We start from the raw sequence: 21,548 nt of genomic DNA on the forward strand, positions 1-21,548 counted from the left end.
TGTGAATGCACAGCCAAAGGGACTTTACAGGAGCGAAGAAGTTGAGGATTTTTAGGGGGAAAGAGTAACCTGAGATAGCCAGGTAGGCCCGATCTAATTGCACGAATCCTTGCAAGCAAAGAACCTTTCCTGGCTGTAGTCAGACGGATATGCAACAATGGAAGAGGGGCCAGAGAGATGCGACTTTGCTGGCTTGGAAGATGGGGTGGGGGGCGGGGGGATAGCCAAGGAATGAGGGCAACCTCTAGATCAGCGGTCCCCAACATTTTTGGCACCAGAGGCCAGCTTTTCCACCGGCGAGGACCAGGTGGGGACACAGGAGGTGGAGCTCACAGGAGCTTCCCTGACAGCCTGGCACTAGTCCAGGCCCCGGGGGTTGGGGACTCCTGCTCTAGAGAATGGGAAATGTGAGGAGATGGCTTCTCCTCTCGAGCCTCCAGAAAGGAGCACAGTCCTGCCGGTACCTTTATGTTAGCCCCCTGACTACTTCTGACCTCCAGATGAGGAAAATAATAAATCTGGGTTTGAGGCCAATGAGTCTGTGCTACTGTGTTGCAACAGAATAGGCGACTAAGACATTGAGTGACAGATTGGGGTGCCTCGCTGCCCCTCCAGGGCCACCTACCCTGGTGATTCCCAGTGCCCCGACATTCTCGCTGTAGGAGGTGGTGCCGTTCCCTGTCCCCCAGGCCCCTGCCAGCAGGCAGCCGAGGCCCTCGATGCCGATGCCGCGGTTGATGGCGTGCTTCGGCGGGGGCGGGGCCCCCACCAGCCGGGCACAGGCGTAGTAATCGCCTACCGACTCCACCATGGAGGAGATCACCCCAGCGAAGATCCCAAAGACCCCAGCCAGGCTGATGGTGGGGAGGCCCCACTGTCCTGAAAATGCAATGCAGACGGAATGTTAACCCAGGGGATTGCTGAACCCCAAGTACTGCCTTTGCCGGAGGGGTCTCTGGGCGGCTTCAAAGACCCGGCAGCATGTCTTCGGGCCCACAGCTGTCCAGAGGGTTTGGCACGGACTCCTGCCCTACCATCCCTCCCTTAGGGTGGGTCAGACGCGCTGACCTTGAGGTCACTGTGACCAAAAAGAACCAGCAATGGAGTGTCTTCCCAGAAACACCTCAGAGCATTTGGAAGATGAGATTCTTCCTCAGGGAGGCCCCGGCACCCAGAGGCCATAGGCCAGGGCAGCTCTCCCTGGAACCTGGTTATCGACACACCCTCAGAGGGGGAGTGGCCTAAGGGATGGCCTTGAACTTGTCTCCCCAGAAACGCTTTCATTCAGTCCCAGGCCTCCCTTGTGTGGGATCTGCCGAATCCAGGAGGAGACCCGAAGACCCAGCGAGGAGGTGGGGCCCTCTCTGTCCCCGGCCTGCCGCCCCCCGCCCCCAACCCCAGGCCCATGGGCTGTGAGCAACGTGGAGAGAGGATGAGAGACATAGGCCGGCTCACAGGTAGGGCTGGGAGTGGGAACCTCTTGTCTAGCGCTAAAATAATAAATATGGGTTGTTTGAAGCCACTAAGTCTGTGCTAATTTGTCACAGCAGAAATAGGAGATTAAAAGCACTCACAGACATGGACAACACTGTGGTGCATGCTGCTGGGGGGGTGGTGTAAGGGGAGGGTATAAGGGGACTAAATGGTAATGGAAATAATACAATATCAAAATTCTTTTTAAAAAGAGAGCTAGGAGACTAATACATTGAGTGACAGATTTAGGGACCCCACCTGCCCCAAGAGCCACCGTGAGCAGGCTTCCCCAGTGCCCCGACATTCTTGCTACCGTTCCCTGTCCCCAGAGGAGTCTTAGAACAACCCGGGGTCTCCTTCTCTTCTCGGGCCTTTCCCTCATTAGCAGATTCCTTGGAGGAAAGCCCGCCTGCAGCCTTATTCAACGCTCCATCCCGTGCCCTGGGCCCCACAGGCAGTCCCAGAGAATGTGTCCCAAGCCAGAAGGGACCCGTCTTCTCATTACCTGGATAAGGGAAGCGAAACCAAGGGGCCTGGCTCAGGACGTTGCCTTTGGTGTCGGTGCGGGCCAGGTACCCATAGGCCGTGGGGGCCGAGGGGAGGGCGTTCGTCACTGTGAGCACGAAGCAGAGGAGCCACGAGAGGCAGAGCGCCAGCAGCACCTGCCGGGGGAAGCCGCCTCACCACCAGGCCCGCCCCAGCCCCTGCCAACCCCTCCTGGAGGAGCCTTTCCGGGGACCACAGGAAGCCAGTGCGCATGGATAACTAGCTCATTAAAGGAACATAGAAAACAAATGACACGGAGCCCTTGCATCAAATAGAGGCGGACTGTCTGGTCAAGTGGGTGCTTATCACGCAGTCTGTCTCTTTCTACTGTTGGCTGGTCACATGACCTTGGATCGAACCCTCTGAGCCTCCGTTTCCTCATCTGTACAATGGAATTAGTCACTGTCCTGCAGGGCCCGAAGCGGGATTTCTCAGACCAGGGCCTATAATTTTTATCTCTGGTGGCTAAGCCCTGGACATCTGTATTTTAAGCACGTTCCCATGTGATTCCTATGAGCACTGAATTTTGGAACCACTGGCCTACAGGGGTGTTGAAGGACCGCTGGGATCATTAGGTGGGAATCTCTTCTCACATCATGAAATGGAGATTACAGTTCAATGAAACCTGAAAACATGCGTGGCTGACAGCCACCCACACTGGGCAGTGTGGCACAAATGCAGCAGGGAGGGCTCTGAAAAGGCGGGTCCCATCATCGTCATGGGGCCCTTGGATTACCCATGAGCCACTGAGAAAGAACCTGCTCTAAGCATCTCGGCCCCTCCTTTGATTTAATTAGCAGTGAGCCTGGCTGCTTCCCTAGCACCTCGCTGGGAGGACGGCCCAGGGAATGTGAGAAGCCTGCCCCACGCGGGTGCCCAGAGTGGGACTGAGGGCAAGGTTCTGTGCTCTGGGGAGAGAAGCAGAGGAGAAAGCCCAGGAGGGCACGACCCCGACGGTGACAGCGTTCCCACAGGGCGGAGGCCTCGCAGAGGGGGGAGCATTTGATTTGGGGGTCATCAGGGAGCACAGGAGGCTGCCCTGCACTCTCCGGGTGAGTCAACTAAGAATGGAAGAGGGAGGGGAGTGCTTCTTACAGGGAAGACCTGAAACAGGTGAAACTTAGAGATGTGACACCCCTTCCGTCGTCCATAAATGGGCACGGGCACCGCAGTGTTTTTCAGGTACTGAGAAAAGAGCGTGATGAGGAAGACGGTCCTGAAACAGAAACAAACCACACCTGACCTGGTGAGTCGGTTCCGTCCTGAGCGAGGGGGCAGGGCGCTGAGCCACCACGGGGGCGGGGTCCCCATCTAGGCCCTGCTCAGCAGCACCGGCAGCGTCCTGCGTCTCTGACAAGGAGGGCTGTTCCCTTTCAGAAGCTGCTGGTGGCTGGAGAGGAAGAGTGGGAAGGGGGCCAGCATTGCTTGGTGGTGGCAGCGGAATGGACGCAGCAGTTGGAGCCACGGAGGCCGGGGTCTGAGACCATATTCTCTCCCAGGTCACTCTCCAGTTACTTGTAGTCAGACCACAATGGGCAGAGTGAATGACAGCGTCCGGCATCATCCTCAAGTCCCTGTAAAGCTCTGTTTACATGCTTATGGCCTCTTCCTCCAGGAAGCCCTCCTGATGCCCCCAGCTGGCTGTCGCCACCCCCGCCCCTGCGCATGCACACTGTTCTAACTCTCATCACTGTCTCCTGGTGTCTAAGTCTTCCCTCTGCGACACTGTAAGGCGCCTGAGACCTGAGGCCGTGTCTTTGCACCCTTCCCGGGTGCCAGAGGTTTACAAACATTTGCTCAGTGAAAACCTAGTAGGCAGGGGCCTGGCCGTACCAGCTTGTTGTGAACCCTACACTAAGTAGCCTATACTGCCTGTGGTTAACTCATTGTCTCTGTGTACTTATGACATCGTAAATAGTAGTAATAATAATTTATAAGTAGCCATTTCATTGCTTTTCAAAGCATCATAATGCTCATGAAAGTACCTGTAAAGCCCGGCATTGGCCAATACCCAGGGCTCCAAGTATTCTTACTGGGTCACCTTCCACCAAAGAGAACTTGGACGGCACTCCCTCCGCAGAGAGGACTTACAAGGTGGCGATCCCCCAGTGGGCCCCGGCGTCACTGCCCGCAGAATCGAAGAGAGGCAGGGCCACCAGGGAGATGGTCGGAGCAATGGTCAAGGGGCCAATGAAGCGCATGAGATAGCCCATGAGTCCCGAGAAGCCCACGAGCATCTGGAAACAGGAGGCGACCATGATGACGCCCTGCAACTGAAGAGAGGGCACAGCTGTGGCATCCTGAAGCTTGCAGCCGCACGGGGGGCCTCAGCCCAGCCCAGCCCAGGCCCCCTCTAAATCTAGTCGCCCCTGGGTGCTACTTTCAAAAGCAGTGCAGGGGCAAAACGGGACCCCAAAGGACCTGGGCAGAGAGCTCTGATCTCATCCTCGCTCTAGTTCTGGATCACCTGTTGGACACTTTCACTGAATATGAACCTCCTCAGGAAGTGGCCTTTAAAAGTATTCATAGATCACAGTGAGGACGGTGATGATGACTCTTAATACCAGTGTCAATGGTGTGCTGAACGCCTTTTCGCTTTACTTTTCTCTGTGTCCCTATTTTCTATTGCAGGACTTGGCAATTTTTTTTTTCTTCTTTAAAGGACCAGATAGTGAGTATTTTAGACCGTGCAGGCCATAGGAGCTCTGTCAAAACTTTTCCAGACAGTGTGGGAACAAATGAGCCCCGCTGTGTTCCAATAAAGCTCCACGTATAGGCTCTGAAATGGGAATCTCACATAGTGTTGACATGTCATGATATATGATTCTTCATTTGGTTTTTTTCAACCCCTTAAAATATAAAACCATGTTTAGCTTGTGGGCTGTGCAGAAAGAGGCAATAGGCCAGCTCTGGCTTGTTTGGCTGTTGTTTCCCAGCCCTTGATCCACTGGACTGATTCGGTTTCCTTCATTGTTCCTTTTTTACCTTACTAGCCTGGATGTTATAATTCCATTTTATTCCTGATAACTCTCCTTGCTTTGAAGTCTGCTCTTTCTGAAGGTCACATAGTGACTTCTGCTTAGTGTTAGCACAGCATATATTTTCTCCACCTACTTACCTTTATTCTATGTGTGGCTTTCTATTTAAAGCAGGTGTCTTGTAGACAACAGGGAATTGGGTCTTGTTTTTTGAGGCACTCTGACAATCTCTGTCTTTTCATTGGTGCATTGAGACCACTGATGTTTGAAGTGATCATCGATGTGGCTGAATTAATCCTATCCTATTTGTTACTGTTTTCTAATTGTCTTTGTTCTTTGTTTCTATTTTTGTCTTCCACTCTTTTTCTGCCTTTTGTGGTTTGAATTGAGCATGTTATGTGGTTACATTTTATCTCCTGTCTTAGCATTTTCTCTTCTTTTTAAACTTTTTTTAGTGGCTGCCTTAGCGTGTGCAATATACATTCACCGCCAAACCCAGTCCAGTTTCAGATAGCACCGCGCCACTTCTGGGGAAGTGTGAGTGCATTATAATAACACAGTGCTCCTGATTTACCCCGCCCATCCGCTGCTGTCATTCATTTCACTCAGCATGCATAACTGTATAAATAGAAACTACCATGACGCCGGAAGGCGAAGTTCAAACGGGTCTAATGTGTTAAAGACTGAACTTGCCATCTCTTCCCACAGTTCTACTTTTTCTGTTACCGTCAATCCCTTAAAATCAAACTGTTGCTCAGTTCTACCTCTCCATTACTTCTCACATCCCGGTGAGTAAGAGCATCCCTACAGCTCCTATATTCATGTCACTTTTATTTGCGACCAGTATTGTGATGTACAGGTGATCTGCTGACCACCAGTGGTTTCAAGACTTGAGAGGCATCTGGACACATATAACTCAATGGAACACGGAGAATCTATCTTAAATGCCAACAGGCTGGCTCAGTGAGTAAAACCAACCAAGCAATCCATTAATAAAATGAGGTTGAAACTTGTAAGAACCTTCTCTTGTTTGTAGCACTGGTGGAAAATATTGGACCAGCAGATGGAGCTCAAGCACCAGACACGGGTCTGGGCTGGGGCTCCCTGCGTGGAACCCCGGGAGGAGGCCTGGGAGAAAATGACAGCGTCTCGGGTCTTAGACCCAGCGAGTTGAAGTGCTGCCTTGGGGCCAGCGCTTTAGCGCACCGGGTGCTAAACTTTGTCTGCGATATGAGGTTTCCGCTACACATTCTTTTTTTTAAAAAACAACATTTTAAAATGTAAAAACCATTCTTAGTGTGTGGGCAGTTGAAACTAAATTAAACCAACATACAGCCCATAGGCTGGGTTTGGTTCAAGAGCCCTATATAGTGTGCTGAGTCCTTCTCAGAGGACTCCATGTCTCACCAGTACTGAAATGATCAATAAATGTATTGAAGAAAATGTGGGCGTCACTCAGTGCAGGGACAGCATGAGCCACATCCCTAACGTCCTCTCTCACCACTAATACTTCTCAAGCCCCAGGGGAATTCCTTGTCATAACTCTTGCCCAGTGTCCTCAAAACGCAGATAAGTGCCTCTGCGTGTGGCCGAGGTTTGCGCCACTGAGGTGTCGGAGGCAGTACTTTCATCAGAGTGCAGAAAGGGTTTGGGCAGCGGAAATCATTTGATGAGAGAAGAGGCAGATGAACTGGCCAGGTGTTTCCTCTTGGACAGTAGGAAGGCAGGAGATGCGTGCAAAAGGAACTATGGTCTTCAGTAGGTCTGCGTGGACAGGGAAATTGGCCCTGGCATCTAGCCAAGTGGGGTGAGGCAATCCTGCTTCTTGTCCTTTGCTTAGTTTGAATTTATCAAAGCCAAGTATAGGCTCGCTAGGGGCGGTGAAAACAAACAATAACAAAACACACACACACGCACACACAACACAACACAAAGAAAGCCCTACAACCCTGGCTGGTGTGGCTCAGTGGATTGAGTGCCTGCCTGCAAACCAAAAGGTTGCTGGTTCGATTCCCGGTCAGGGTGCATGCCTGGGTTGCGGGCCAGGCCCTCAGTTGCAGGCGTGCAAGAGGCAACTGATCAATGCTTCTTGTGCATTTCAGTGTTTCTCCCTCCCTTCTCCCTCTCTAAAAAATATGTAAATAAAATCTTTTTTTTTAAAGTCCCATAAACCTCATATGTTCTGTGATTCATTCTGTTGATGAGATGGTAAAACTAGGCTTCACTGAAGAATATCCTGATTTGGAAAAGGTAGCACAACACACAGCATTCTGAGATTGGGCAATCAACCGGGCAAAAACCCAGCGCCCACCAGCTTGGCAAATGCAATTCTTAGGGGTATCTTGGCCTGGAACTAAATGAAACTGTTCTTTAAGATCAGAAAGCCTCGTTAACTCAGGGTCCATGCTGAGATCAAAAAGGAGGCGCAAGGACATGATTCTATGTTGACGTGCACCTCATCCGGGTAATCAGGGCATAAGCACAGGCAAAAAGGCTGTTTTTCAAAGGGAAGAACAGCAGAAGGTTCTGGCTGAAATTCACCAGCTTTGGCTGAGAACAACCCACTGTGTCCTTACAAGCACAGTGCTCCCGAGGTGTTGGAAGTGCTGGTGGTGGGGTCCACAGTGCACGAGGACTAACCCTGCTCAAAGCCAGGTGCTTCAGCCCTGTCATGGGGCTGTTGTGTGGACGTGGCCTGGAGCAGCTACTCAGTTCCCCTCCTCTAAAAGGTTGGTACTCAAGTCGGCTAGCGGGTACTGCTTAGAATTAGACCACTAGCGAATGGCACCAAAAACTCTCGCCTCAGGGATCCCATACCTTGAGTGATGTCAGAAAGACACTCAAATGAAGGAGATGATCGACATTTGCTGATTCAAGGGACATAATTAAGAGTCAGGAAAAGAAGAGGCAGTTACACAGTAGGGATTCATCGGATCTCCCATTCCCTGGGGCAGATGCTGCATCACAGGATAACCAAACTCAAGCCATAGAGACTTGGGTCCCACTGTGCGGGTCCTTGAATTCAGAAAGGTCTGGGCAGGATCTTACTGAAGGTGCTGCTGAGCAAGTTGGAGTCCGGGAGAGCCTAGCATTTCAACAGAAGGGCCTTGGGGGAAGAAGTAAGGCAAGTCTGAATTAGACCAGTGGACTGAGCTACATGGGACGCGGCTGGCAGGGCACACATACCACGCAGCGTGATGGCTCTGTAATCATGTGGGTTCCTGGGGTGTGGCCAGTGCATAGCAGTTTGATCTGGCAAGTGGATCGCGGAAGGCACTATGCAATTTCACCTTTTGGGGCGCAGGATTTACAACTGAATCTCAAATACTGGCGGTACATGTTGATGCCCTTTGGTCTAAAGAGAGGAGGGAAGTATGACTTGACATGTAGTCACTAAAGCCCGTGAGATGACACCTTGGGCCACAAGGCACACACACATGTCACAAACAGCATAATCCCTATAATCATCTGAAGTCACTGATGTGGCCAAAGTGAGAGGTACATGTGCCGTTGGTGGGAGAATGTGAGGGTGCGCGACCCAGCACAGAGCTGGCCGGCTGCCTCCGCTGGGCATTTCGCAGAGCATGGGAGGTCTGAGTATTTTTAAAACCGGTATCAGTGGTGTTTCTGGTTTGTGCTTTGCCTGTTCTGCAAGTGAAACCATGACCCAGATTGCTATTATAAAAACACTGGGTCACTATTATTATATAAAGCTCAAGAGGCACTTTTCATGGCATGAACAGGGCAGGAGTGAACCAAGAAGCGCAATATCGAGCCATCTTTCCATATTTCATATCATTTCCTAAAGGCAGTGAAATTATTGAAAAATTAGAATGTGTGCACAGAACCATAAAACGTGGGGGATGAGGGCACACGGGGCTGGCTTCCCAGGGTAGGACACGGCCCGATCAGGCTGCACGCAGGAGACCAAAAATGAGTCACCTGCAGAGCCCTTTGTAAAGGACAGGTTGGGAAATGAGGACAACGAAACCCTCTTTTCCCAGGACTAGGAATTTACGTGTGTTTCCTGAGACAGGAAAAACGGAAGTCAGTTTAATAGGACTTACTGGAATTCTGATGCTATTTCTGGGCCAGATTGGAAAGTCTGGTGTTTTCAGGCTGCGTCCTACCCAGGGGAGAGGATCCAGTGACAAGATACTTATTAAATCATTTGAAAGTGCCTCGGCGAAGGTCACACAGGAGGGCTTAACAGTGTTACCTTTGCTGCCCAGTATCTGAAGGACAGCAGCGCAGGACTCAGGACAACCCTGCTTCGAACAGGAGCAAGGGAATGGGCTGAGAAGGGAGCTCAGTGGGGAAAATGGAAAATGACACGGGAAGACCAGGAGCCACCTAACAAGTTACTTTACTAAATGATGCTACTTCTTCCCTTTACATTTAAAATAAGTTGAACCCTAGCTGGTGTGGTTCATTTGTGTGGAGCATTGTCCCACAAACCAAAAGGTTGTGGGTTCGATTCCGGGTCAGGGCACACGTCTGGTTGCAGGTTCGGTCCCCAGTCGGGGCGCATATGGGAGGCAACTGACCCATGTTTCTCTCTCGCATCGATGTTTCTCTCATTCTCTAAAGTTCCCTTCCTCTCCCTTATAAAATCAATAAGCAAGTCCTCAGGGGAGGATTAAAAAAATAATAAAAATTAAAAATAGAATAAGTTGCAAATAATGAAATTATTTCTCAGCAATATTCCTAGATACATCTTCAGTCTGAGATGAAGGGTGGTGGCATCAGAGTTGATTCGATTAAACTGAAAGACATCTAACGAAACTGGACCCAGAATTACTGAATGGACAAGGAGGAGCGAACATTGTGAATGTTTACATTAGGTACATTAGGACACGTTTACATAAGATTAAGATGGATCATGGACTAATTGAGTTCACAGGGGAGAAAAAAATAAAACTAAAGCAATCATTAAACATGCAGTAGTAGTAGATGCATCGAAATGTTTTGTTGATTCTATCCCTTCTCATTGGTCAAATGTGGGTAAGAACAGGAACCTTGTACCATGTCCCCCCTCTCTGACTTCCCTCCTCCTATGTTTCACATACAGGGGATGAGACCGTTGTCACAGCTCTGAGGCTGTAAGGATGCTGAACATGGATTGCGGGGGGCGGGGGGCGTGCTGCAGAATCCTCCCCTCCCCCAGCCCCTGGTCTAAGGCTTGCTAGCTTGGCTCCCAGGGATACCTAGGAGGCAGACTCTGCTCTGAGTTCAAGAGCGTCCTTGGTCCAGTTCTAGTGAGCCCGGGAGGGGCAGTGCTAAAGGCAATGAGTGGGAGTTATTTCCAGGTGTGAACAAACTTTGTGCTGGAACCCCATCGTCGTGTGGTGCTTGGGTAAGCCTGGCCCTGCGCTGGAGGAGGCGCGCCCTGGCCCAGCTCCAGGCCTAGGTGTTTGAGGCCAGCTGGGCAGGAGACGGCTGGGCTTCCTAGAGCTCTCAGGTGACCTATATTCTCTCATATGGGGCCCCGCACACAAGCCACCTTTGCCCCTTCGACCACCACCGTATCAGGTGAGGATGTTTAAGTCTGCTGTCCCTGAGGACGTGACTGAACTCTCTGCAAGAATCCTGAGTGTGCAGACTTCCTTAGATAAACCAACTTGGAGCATGGCCAAACTTCAGTCTATGATGGGGGACCCGCCCCCCGCAAAAAATGGAATCTTTTAAAGCCTTGGAGTACAGGCTTCCCCCAGCTAGGTGAGTGTTCTAGGAACCCATCCGTATCAGTGTACCAGCTGGTGGTGTTGTGAGAGGCTGCACGTGGCTTCAGTGAAATTTTTTTGAAGACTCTTTCAATGTTTGCCCATTTAATGATGGGTGATTAACGAGCGCACCTGCCCACACCACACTGTGTGTTCAGCAGTTTTGACCAAAAACAGCATGACTCCTATACCCCCCACTCCCTATTCACCCAGTCTCTCCAAGAGACTTTCTTTTGTTTCTCCTATGAAAAAAAGTCTTCGAAGAGGAATGTTTTGCCAACAAGGAAGAGATGAAACAAACAAACGAACAAACAAACCAACAAAAACGGCAGGCGGCACTAAAAAGCATCAAAATCAGCCAGTTCAAAAACTGTTTTGAACAGTGGAAAAAACACCTTGATGGGTGCATTGCATCAGCTGGAGAGTCCTTTGAATACGACTGACGTTTAAACACGTAAGAATAAACACACAATATTTTATAAATAAATTCGGGGATTTTGGGGGGGTTCCCCCCTCGTCCATTAAGGCCACCAGCGCCCTTGGCCCTGACGATGCAACTGAATTAAGAACGCGTCAGGTTCCGCAGTAGAGAGGCACAGGGGCGGGACTGGCCGAAGTGGGCGGGCAGCGCCCGCAGCGCCCGCAGCGCCCGCGAACAGGTGGCGCGGAGCCAGACCCGGTCCTGCGCCCCGGCTTTCCCCTCAACCGGGGCCCGCTGTGGAGACCGTCAGCATTGCGCTTGCGCCTCTGTGAAAAGCTCGTAGCAGACTGTCTGGGAAACTCGAAGAGCTTAGCTACTATGATCTGCTGCGACTGTCATCTCCATCATCATCACCATCACCATCATCATCATCGCTGCCATGTGTCTCTTCGTCTCTGCACAGTCCTAGCACTGAGCACCACACGTGGCGTCAACGATGACGTTTGAGGGCTTGATAGAGAACCTCTCTGCCTCCTGGGACTGGCAAGGAAAGTGCCCGCACTCTCCCTCCTTGAAGGATGTGAGTGTTTCTAAGCAAACCTGAGTCCCCTCTCCCTCTTCCCACCCGGGCAGCCCCAGTCCTCTCTTGCTCATCGCCCTGCTTTATTGTCTTCATTGCACTTATAAATTCCCTGACATTGCCCTTTTCAATTTACTCTTTGGAGTGTTCTTATCCCTCCCTCCCACCCTGGTCTGCACATCTACACACTGTTTTATCTGCAGCAGCGTCTTGACGCCCAGGATCCTGCCGCCTGGCGAGTTGAACAAGGAACGCTGGACAAACGGATCAACACAGGAGCCCCCGGCGAGTCTCCCTCCACTCCACGCAGCCACCCACGCGCCCCACCGCCGTGTCCCATTACCTCCCGCATCCTCTTCTGCCACTCCTCGGTGAATTCAGGAGAGCTGGCGTTCACCTGGCTGGCGTTGCGTGTCCAGTCGGGACACTTCCAGGTGGGCAGAGACAGCATGGCCAGGGAGGGTGCCAGAAAAGAAAACGTCCCTCCCTGGAGGATGGGCAGCCTGGAGGAGGGGACGGATACAGTTACCCACACAACCCTTCGGCACTGGTCTGTCCCTGCCTCCGCCTAGGGGCGCCTTTTACCCGCAAGTATTCGCTGGGTTTAGAGGCGGCGCAGGATGCCTGCTGTCCTAAGTGCACAGGGAGCTCGGGCCCAGCCTCAGCCCAGACCCTCGCGCCCTGCCAAGCTTTGGACAGGTAGGAGGCGTGGGCGGGTGCAAGGCCAGCAGACCTGACCCCGGTCTTGAGGTGCAAACCCAGGGGCAGACAGGCCCGGGGAAATCATTCGGAGACGGCGCACAGCTCAGCGAACTCGGTCTAGCCCACCCGGCGATCTTTCCCAGACCCCAGGACCGAGGCGCCGCTCGCCCAGGGGACGTGCCCTCGCCCGCAGAGGGGCACAGTCTAAAATCTGGGTTGCCAGAGCCCCTCGCATCTCCGGAAAGGAACCTCAGTCCCAGGCCTCCCCCTGCAGGCTCCTTTTTATCCCCCCGTCAGAACAGGCTTGAGGTCAGTTAGCAGGGCGTGCTCCCCGCCCCGCCCCCAGTCAGCGTGTCACTCGGCTTCTATGAGAACCTCCGGCAGTGCCTACCCGACCTGCCTTCGCTCCGAGGTGTGCACAAGGCCTGCTAAGTCCACCTCCACCAACCCTCTCTTACTATCAAGGCAAACCTAGTCTGCCCGCCCTTGGACGCCCGAATGTGGGGGTGGGGCGTGGACCGAGGGACCCCGGTATCCTGCATGCACCGGGCACTGGGGCACACACCGAGGTCAGATGCCTTTTTTTTTTTTTTTTTTTTTTTTTTAACAACACTAGAAGGGTGTTTTTGAACTCAGGATTTCCTGGAGACATCTGAAGGGATTATTCTGGAGAATGACTCAACACATTTTGTGAAATGAGGACTCAAGTTTAGGAAGGGCTTCACTACGTGGCCCTTGTAGCCTGGTTAGGCATTGGAATCAGCGCCGCCTGGCTCAGACGCGGCAGCGGGCGGCTCAGGAGCGGGCGGGGGCCCGGGCGGTGCTGGGTGGGGGGGTCCTCAGGGAGCTCTGGGCCAGCCCAAGGAGCGGCCAGGGTTGAGAGCGACTGATCTAGGGCAGTAAGTCTAGGCCCATAGTTCTCCAAAGGAGAATGGACACAGGGCAGGAACATGCGGCGGTGGCAGGGGTGTGAATAACTTTATTTTTCATTTAAAAACTATGAAGCTAAGTCTTTTGACAGAACAGGGAAACATGCTGTACTTATTGCCAAATCCCTTTTGAGCTTTAAAATAAAGATCTTTATGTGGGTATAACCAACGAATACATAATAACTGAATTTTTTTTTTTTTTTTTGCTATAATTTCATTCATTCAACAAATGATTATTGAGGACGGGCTAGGTGGTAGTAGGCATTAGGTGTCATGGTACTGGGGACCCCATGGTGAGTGAGATTAAACTCCCACTTATATTCTAATTCCATATTTCTCTGTTAGCCCTCGTTCGAGCAAACCAACCACCTGCAGTACCTTACCCTCAGGGGTTGCCTTAAACACTTTACAGCTACGCTTACAAACACCCCCCCAGGTCAGCCTGTCCCCACCGCCTCCGCCAAGTCTGTATGCCCAGTCCCGTGAGGGAGGGGAGCCCTTGGTTCTCATCTCCATCCCTTGGGCCTGAGCCTGGTGCCGCAGAAAACCAGCCAACGCTGGGTTTCATCATTTTACCTTTCAAAAAGTTTCTTAGGCATGTAATGAAGCTCTAAGAAATGTGAATTTGCATTTCATTAGCCGTGAAACATGTGGACTCCTTCATGGGATTTTATATCTATTTTTCCTTGTCTATGAGCTATCTACTACTTATTATATAGAATTTGGATACTGCCAGAATATAACAGTTCTTATGATTATGAGGTTCATTTTCATATTTTAAAAATGGTTTCTGTTACTCTATGCAGAAATTTGTCCCCACTTCAGACATTACTGAAGGGAGTATTTAAAATTTTTCAAGTAGATAAGCACTTTTCTAATTCTGTTCATGTTATAGTCTTTTGAGATAATTTTACATATTTAGGATAATGCAATATGTGGGCTTTCTGCCTTTTTATAATCACTAAATACCTCTTATGTTCAAGATGAATTTTTCCATGTATTTGTTTCACTGTTTTATCATGTCCTACCTTAGGTTCACAAAATGTAACAATAAATTCTTCTTTATGCTATACTCAGACTTTCCAATTCTGTTTTCCAATCTTTCTTCTCCATCCCACCCATCTTGCTAGGCTTCCACATTTCTTTCTCATAACTTCTTGTCAGTACCCTTTAGATAGATAGGGAAATAATTAGATGATAGACAATTAGATGATAGATAAATAGACAGGTAGACAGACATTTTTGCATGTCTGCCAATTTTTCTTTTATGCCCTTTCCTAGTACACGTGTGGGATATGCGCCTAAGAGACAGACCAGCCCAAACCCTGTATTTATTTGTATCCGTGGTGGGGGGTTTGGGAAAAAACCTGGGCTCACAGAGGTGGTGTCAGAAGAAGGAAGAGGGAAGATGGAAAATAACCTGCCAAAGATGTAGACGCTAGCTTACCAGTCCTCTCCAGGGAACGGGAGAACTCGAGCATTGTTAGCGCTCCCGGGAAGGGCAGGGGAAAGGAGCGTGCTGGGAGGCGCCAGTGTTTGGCTTAGGCAAAAAGGTGGCACCAGGAATGGGCACGCGTCTCCGGGTGCTGTCTGCACTCAGCCCGTCCTGGAAATGACGGGCCAGCCCCGTGCCACTCTACACCGGTATGGCTTGATTCAGACAATTGATAAAGAATAAATGGATATTAATTTTTCCCATCAAGTCATTTTCTCGTAAGACAGGCCAGGCACAGATTAGGTCCAAAGCAGACTTGCAGGGAGGGCCCCTCTCTTGTACGGCTCCTTCTAATGTCCAAGGAGGGGCCAATGGGCTCGCGAGCCACACACCTTTGTAAAATTTGCAAAAGTGAAAGGCTTCAGCCAAACCGGCTACCGCTGCTGTCTCTGTCCACCACCACCTCCCTAACTCTACACATTGCATCCGATGGCACTTTTAAGGCCATGAGCACTTTTAGGATCTGGCTACGTGGAAGGTGAGTCAGGATAAATTTAGTTTGGATGAAGTGGGACATATTAATGTGGTTGGAGACCACTAAACTACCCATGAAGAGTTAATTTATTGCTAGTTATCTTGATGTAATCACAGTCCCAGCTCACTCTACATTGTGACATGAAGGTGCAGAACCAGAGGTCACGCGATGATCTAAATGTGTCCTATAGCACCTGACATTTGACGTATGTAATTGGTGGATGAGAAACAAGGTTTCCGATGTGTGAAGCCAGAAGCAAGGCTGTGGAAAGTTTGACAATATGCTAAATGGTCAGAGAAGGCAATTTTTTGAAATGGTTTGAATTGTTTGGTTCTCATTGATGTGCAGGGAAAATGGAAGTTTTTTCCTATCAAGAATATCCTTAACAAGGCAGCAAGTACAATTATAGATGCGCCATGCATTTAAATTTTTTTATAGGAATCAAGAACAAAAGAATTTATCAGAATCAATGTGTCTGAAGGGCATAAATCTATAGCATGGTAAGGCATGCTAACACATCCCAACTCTCAGTAATAGCAAACAAATTTGGACCAGCCAATGCTAGGGAAATAGCTGGATACCCTTTCTTTCTCGCTATAAAATGCAGAGGTAATCAAAGAGTGTGCAATCATAAAATGTAGGGAGGGTGGAAGTATTACAGTGAACTGTGGGAAAATGAAATAATAAAAGATATCAGGCTATGTTTTGAAATCTGTGGCATTTGTGATATTTACCTCCTTTTAAAACAATTTGTAATGTGTTGTGGTTTTTCTTTTTATTCTAATGTTCTCTTCTTTAATTGTTCTCTTTTTTTTGGTACATGATTTTGTATTCACAATTTTGCATCCTTTTTCTTAACGAGGACACCCAAATCTGTCCACCCTTCAGGCTGCCCTGGGACTAGATGCTACATCAATGTTAAAGGAAGAAGACACAGGCTCCACAGATTTGCCAGGAAAGGCCCAGAGGACCCATAGGGAGGCATTTCCCGGTAACCGGATAGAGCCACTGTGCAGGTTCTCAGGATTCAGGGGGCGCCGCGGGTGGAGGTGGAGAATGTGAGGAGACAGTGGAAATCGGAGGAGGGGGGCGGGCTCCAAAGACCTCTTTTCCAGGCCTCCTTCCCAATTCTGCCTAGACCAGCTCCAGAGCAACAGGGCTCCATTTTACTCAGACTGAGTTGAGCAGGTCACATATTAACATAAAGGTCTTGCTGGTTTAAAGAAAATGAATTACAGTCATTATACCAATTACTTATCTCAATGCTACTGTGAGGAAGCGGGGCACATATCATCATTTGCCTGATTTGACAAGTACCAGACCACAGATCTGGTTTAGTCCATTTCTAGTGCCTTGTTTACTCAGAACAGAACCTGCCTTTCCTACTTCATCAGGAAACCTTCTTGAATGGAAGTTGCCGTGTTTGTTCCCCTGGTAGGTCCAGGGCTGGGCATTGGGCTTACGCTGTGCCAATCAGAGCTCGTCCCTGGAATTTTACAATGTGAGGCCAGCCAGAGCAGTTCTCGCTTGCTGTAGGGGTCGGTGCTGGCGGCCCTGTCCACAGTCAAGGCAGGAAGCCTGTCTGTGAGAACAGGCCCTGGCAGGGTGACGAGGAGACAGCCCTGCCCTCGCACAAGGAAAGGGGTGCCCCTGCACTTCGCCCGATGTTCTAGAAGGCCCCACTCTGGCCTCCTCAGGGGAGGTGCCTGCAGGGCCAAGGAGACATGGCCACCTCAATCTATGGGCCCTTCCTCTTTGAGCCCCAAGAATTCCCTGCCCCAATGGCCCTGAGCCTCTTCTAGGTCCTGCCTGGGCCTCTCTCCCAGGTCTGTCCTGCTGAAGGCAGACCATGATGCCAGTGTGCACACCCTAGGCCTGAGGCATGGCCGGGGCAGCTGTTTCGGGGGATCTGCTGTTGGGGGCGGGGGATGAGGTGTGTGGATGGAACTTCGAGGTAGTGTCCACAATTGTGCACGCAAGACCATTTGTGGTCCGGAGCAAAGCTCGGGGTAGGAAGAGAAGGGGGAAGGCCACAGGCTGAGGGCTGCCCCCCGCCCCGCGCCCCCAGACCCAAGGTAGAACTTTGAGGAGTCAGAGAATTCTAAATTCAAACCTGGCCTCCCAGGTAAGATGATCAGGACATATTTTATTGAAGAGTTTGTAAGCTTGGTTCGTAACTCTCTGGTACTCAGACATGGAGTGTGTGGGTCTCCATTTGTGCTCTTAGCCTGGGTCTCACCTACTTTAGGGGCATGTCTGAGTAGAGACAAGAGATGGGGAGAAAGCCCCAGTGGCACCTGAGTCCCTGGTGCAACATGTTCCTGATGCGCGATGCACCCTGCCTTTCTCTTGGCTTGATCTTCTGAGTTAATAAAGAACAAATTTGTGTCTCAGCTGATCTGGGTTCTTGTTACTTGAATCAAGATTGCTAGTTAATATAGACAGTAAGTAGTAGAGGTAGGATTTGAACCCAGGCCCTGCCTCCCAGCCCTGTGCTCCCTCTATCATGCCCCACCAGCCTCCTAACCACCTTTCTGGCTACAACCCAACCACACCTTGTTGACAGATAAAAGTCAGAATCCATGCGGAGACGCTGTACCTACCTGACCCCTAAACACACTTGCAGGAGCGTGCAGATGCCGGAGACGAAGAAAATGGTGCTGATGAGGTAGCTCTGGGTGAGAGGGTCATGCTGCAGACACAGGCCCTTGGCCAGGATGAGCGGCACTGCCACGAGGCCCCCCAGGGCCGTGAGGAAGTGCTGTGGGCAGAGCAGAGCAAAGGGAAGGGCGCGTGCATGCCGTGGCGGCCAGCTCCACCTTCATTCCCAGTCCTACTGAGAGGCAAGAGCTCCACCTCTGGTCTCCGAGGAGCCTGGCCACGAGTGACAGGCAGAGGTCCAGGCAAGCAGTGGGAACTAGGAACGCCTGGGAGCAAGAAGCAGGGAGTCAGCCAGGAGGTCTGGAGTTGAAAGGCAGGACTCTAGTGCCAGAAACTGATCTCCTGGATAAGAAGCAAGGTGGGAACACAGCACTTGAGGACATAACAGGAACCAAGGAGAGAGCTTCAAGGACAAGAGCAAGGTGAGAGGCTCATTATTAAAACAAGGCACAAGGTAAGGGCAAAACCATTGACCGGAAAGACTTGAACATATTCTTCAGAATAGATCGTATGCTGAGTTACAAAACAGCCTTAGCAAATTTAAGATAAAATTCATACCTCAAAGGAACTAGAAAAGTTAGCAGAAGGAAGAAAAATAACAAAAAAGCAGAGCGAAAGTAAAGAGACCAGAAAAGCAACAGAAAAGATCAACAAAACTGAGAGCTGTATTTTTGAAAAGACAAAAAACAAACAAGCAACCAAAAAGAACCTTAGCTAGACTAAGAAAAGAAGAGACAAGACAAAGAAATAAAATCAGAACTTAAAGAAGAGCCATGACAACTTATACAAAGTACCATAAGACATAAATTGGATAACCTAAAAGAAATGGTTAAATTCCTAGAAACATACAACTTACCAAGACTGAATCATGAAGAAATAGAAAATCTGAACAGATCAATAAGTGAGACATTTGAATCAGTAATCAAAAAGCTCCCAAAAAGAAAAGCTCAGGACCAGATGCTTTCACCAGTGAATTCTACCAAACACGTAAAGAAGAATTAACACCAATCCTTCTCAAACTCTCCCAAAAAATTGAAGAGGAGGGAACATCCCCAACCTCATTGTAGAAGGCCAGCGTATAACCCAGATACGAAAGCCAGATAAGGACACTACAAGAAAAGAAAACCATAGGCCAATATCCTTGATGAATATGGATGCAAAAAATTCTCAGCAACATACAAGCAAATGGGATTGAACAGTACATTCAAAGGATAATATTGAATCCTATGCCTTGAACATGAAAACAACTTTTGGAGATAGAAAAACTTCAAGGCAACGTCAATGATGAGGACAAACAGAAGATTCTTGACAAGCGCGATGAAACCATCAACAGGCTTGACAAGAACCAGGCTGCAGAAAAGGAAGAATTTGAACATCAGTAGAAAGAATGGGAACAAGTCTGCAGCCCCATCATTACAAGTTGTACCAGCATGCAGGAGGCATGCGGGGAGAGAGGCCTGGGGCTTCCCTGGTGGGGGGGCCCCTCCTCTCTTGGTGCGTCCACTGGGCCCACCATCAGAGGCTGACTAAGCCAACCTTGAGCAGAGATTTAGCGTTGTTCCACACAAAATATTAAAGGACCCAAGTTTGTAACAAGTCCCATGGCAGTTTTAAAAGTTGAGCTGTTGTAGAGTTCAATAGCTTGGCGTTCTTGATACTTGAACATGGACTGGGTGCACAGACGAAGGAAATAATGCACGTCATATGCACTGCGCTGTAAAGTGGAAAATGTAATGTCTTTAATAAAACCATTTAAAATTGGTACCAAAAAATAAAAAAAAAAAAGAATCATGCACCATGACCAAGTGGGATTTATCCCTGGAATGCAAGGATTGTGCAACACACACAAATCAATAAATATGATACACTACATTAATAAAATAAAGGCTAAAAATCCTATCATTATGTTGATAGATGCAGAAAAGCATTTGACAAAATTCAACAACCTTTCATGATAAAATATCTATATTATCCATTTTATTAGCTCATAATATTGTAAAAATAGTGTGATATTTGTACTTATTTTATAGAAAAGCAAAAAAAAGCAAACAAAAAAAATGTATATCCCTTCTCCAATATTCCACATGGAACAGTTTGTAAAATTAAAAGAAACACTTCTATGAAATTAGAAAATTCATGTTATAAAAAATTATGAAATAAAAAGAGTTGAAATCTACACTCCTTCTCTTATTTCCTCTTCCAAAGGTTAATTACCTTCATTAGTTTCTTGTGAATCCTCCAAAACATGCAAAATTATTACAAATACTTATTTCTATCATCCTCTTTTTTGTTTGTTTTTAACATGAAAAAACACTACACACAGTTATTTACTTAGCTTTTTTCACTTACTGCATCTTGGAGAACATTCCCTAACTTCAAAGAAAATATATATTTCTGTTTTTAACAGCTGCATAAAAAAGTCATTTGTTAAGTTTTATCACAATTTATTTAACTGGTTCCCTATGATGGATATTTTGGCTGATTCCAGAGTTTTGTTTCTTGTGTGATGCTGTAAGAACATCTTTGTACTTATCTGAACAAGCCTTATCAACATGTTCTCAGAGAAATTCTTAAGCACTGGGAACTGGGTTAAAGGGAGGAGGTCTGTCTGAAAAAAGTCCAGCCATTATTAATATAAGGAGAAAGTTTTGCATGACATCAATGTAACCTGGCAGCCAAGGAGAGTGGACAGGAATGCGCATGTGTGGACAATGATGACTTCACTGTACTAGTCAGTGGGGATGGTAGATGTTGTTGAGTGAGCATGTGCACTGTGTGGCTTTTGCATTCAAAATGACTGAGCAAATACAGCAATGAATCTACATCAAATTTTGTTTTAAGCTTGAAAATTCCTCCGTGGAAACTATTCAGATAATTCAGAAGGCCACAACTATGGGCAACTGGTGATGGGCAGCTTCATCATGACAATGTACCTACTCATGCATCATGTCTCTTGCAGAGTTTTTTGGCAAAACATCCAATCACCCAGGAGACTCTGTTCCCCTACAGCCCAGATTTGGCATCCTGTGACTTCTGGCTTTTCCCAAAACTAAAATCACCTTTGAGAAGGAAGAGATTCCAGACCACCAGTGAGATTCAGGAAAATACAATGAAGCAGCTGATGGCAACTGGGAGAAATGTGTGAGGCCCAAGGTGTCTACTTTGAAGGGAACTGAGGAGTCATTGTCCTGTATACAGTGTTTCTTGTATCTTGTATCTTGTTCAATAAATGTCTTTATTTTTCATATTACATGTCTGGATACCTTCTGGACAGACCTCGTATGTATTTTACATGTGATAGGAATCACCAAATTGTCATCTAGAAAGGTTGTACTAAAAAACATTCCAACAAAAGAGTTTGAGAATGCATATTTCCCCAAATTTCCCAAGCATTGATTATCAAACTTTTCAGTTGTTGCCAATCAAATAAAGTTAGAATCTTTTCTAAAAAATGCCCCAGTCATTGTCTTTAGTGTAATCTGTCAGCCAAGCATGAGAGAGAATCCTCCCTAATTTCTTCCCTCACCCCCAAACTCCTGGACAGAGAGAGACCTGAGAAGCCTTG

General features: G+C 48.7%; 1 protein-coding gene across 1 annotated transcript in view; it reads right to left on the reverse strand.

Annotated features, from left to right (window-relative positions):
• The window catches only part of LOC129062933 (solute carrier family 23 member 1-like), a 29,337-nt gene that overhangs the window by 3,043 nt on the left and 4,746 nt on the right, over positions 1 to 21,548 (reverse strand). The window contains exons 3-8 of the mRNA XM_054563938.1: positions 17,926 to 18,083; positions 12,065 to 12,224; positions 4,111 to 4,292; positions 3,115 to 3,235; positions 1,979 to 2,135; positions 626 to 879 (exon numbers count right to left, since the gene is read on the reverse strand). Coding sequence (XP_054419913.1) covers positions 626 to 879; positions 1,979 to 2,135; positions 3,115 to 3,235; positions 4,111 to 4,292; positions 12,065 to 12,224; positions 17,926 to 18,083 — 1,032 coding nt within the window. The remainder of the gene's footprint in view (positions 1 to 625; positions 880 to 1,978; positions 2,136 to 3,114; positions 3,236 to 4,110; positions 4,293 to 12,064; positions 12,225 to 17,925; positions 18,084 to 21,548) is intronic.

This window comes from Pteronotus mesoamericanus, unplaced genomic scaffold, assembly GCF_021234165.1.
Source record: "Pteronotus mesoamericanus isolate MK-2021 breed Mesoamerican mustached bat unplaced genomic scaffold, CSHL_Meso_final scaffold_85, whole genome shotgun sequence".
Lineage (NCBI taxonomy): Eukaryota > Metazoa > Chordata > Mammalia > Chiroptera > Mormoopidae > Pteronotus > Pteronotus mesoamericanus.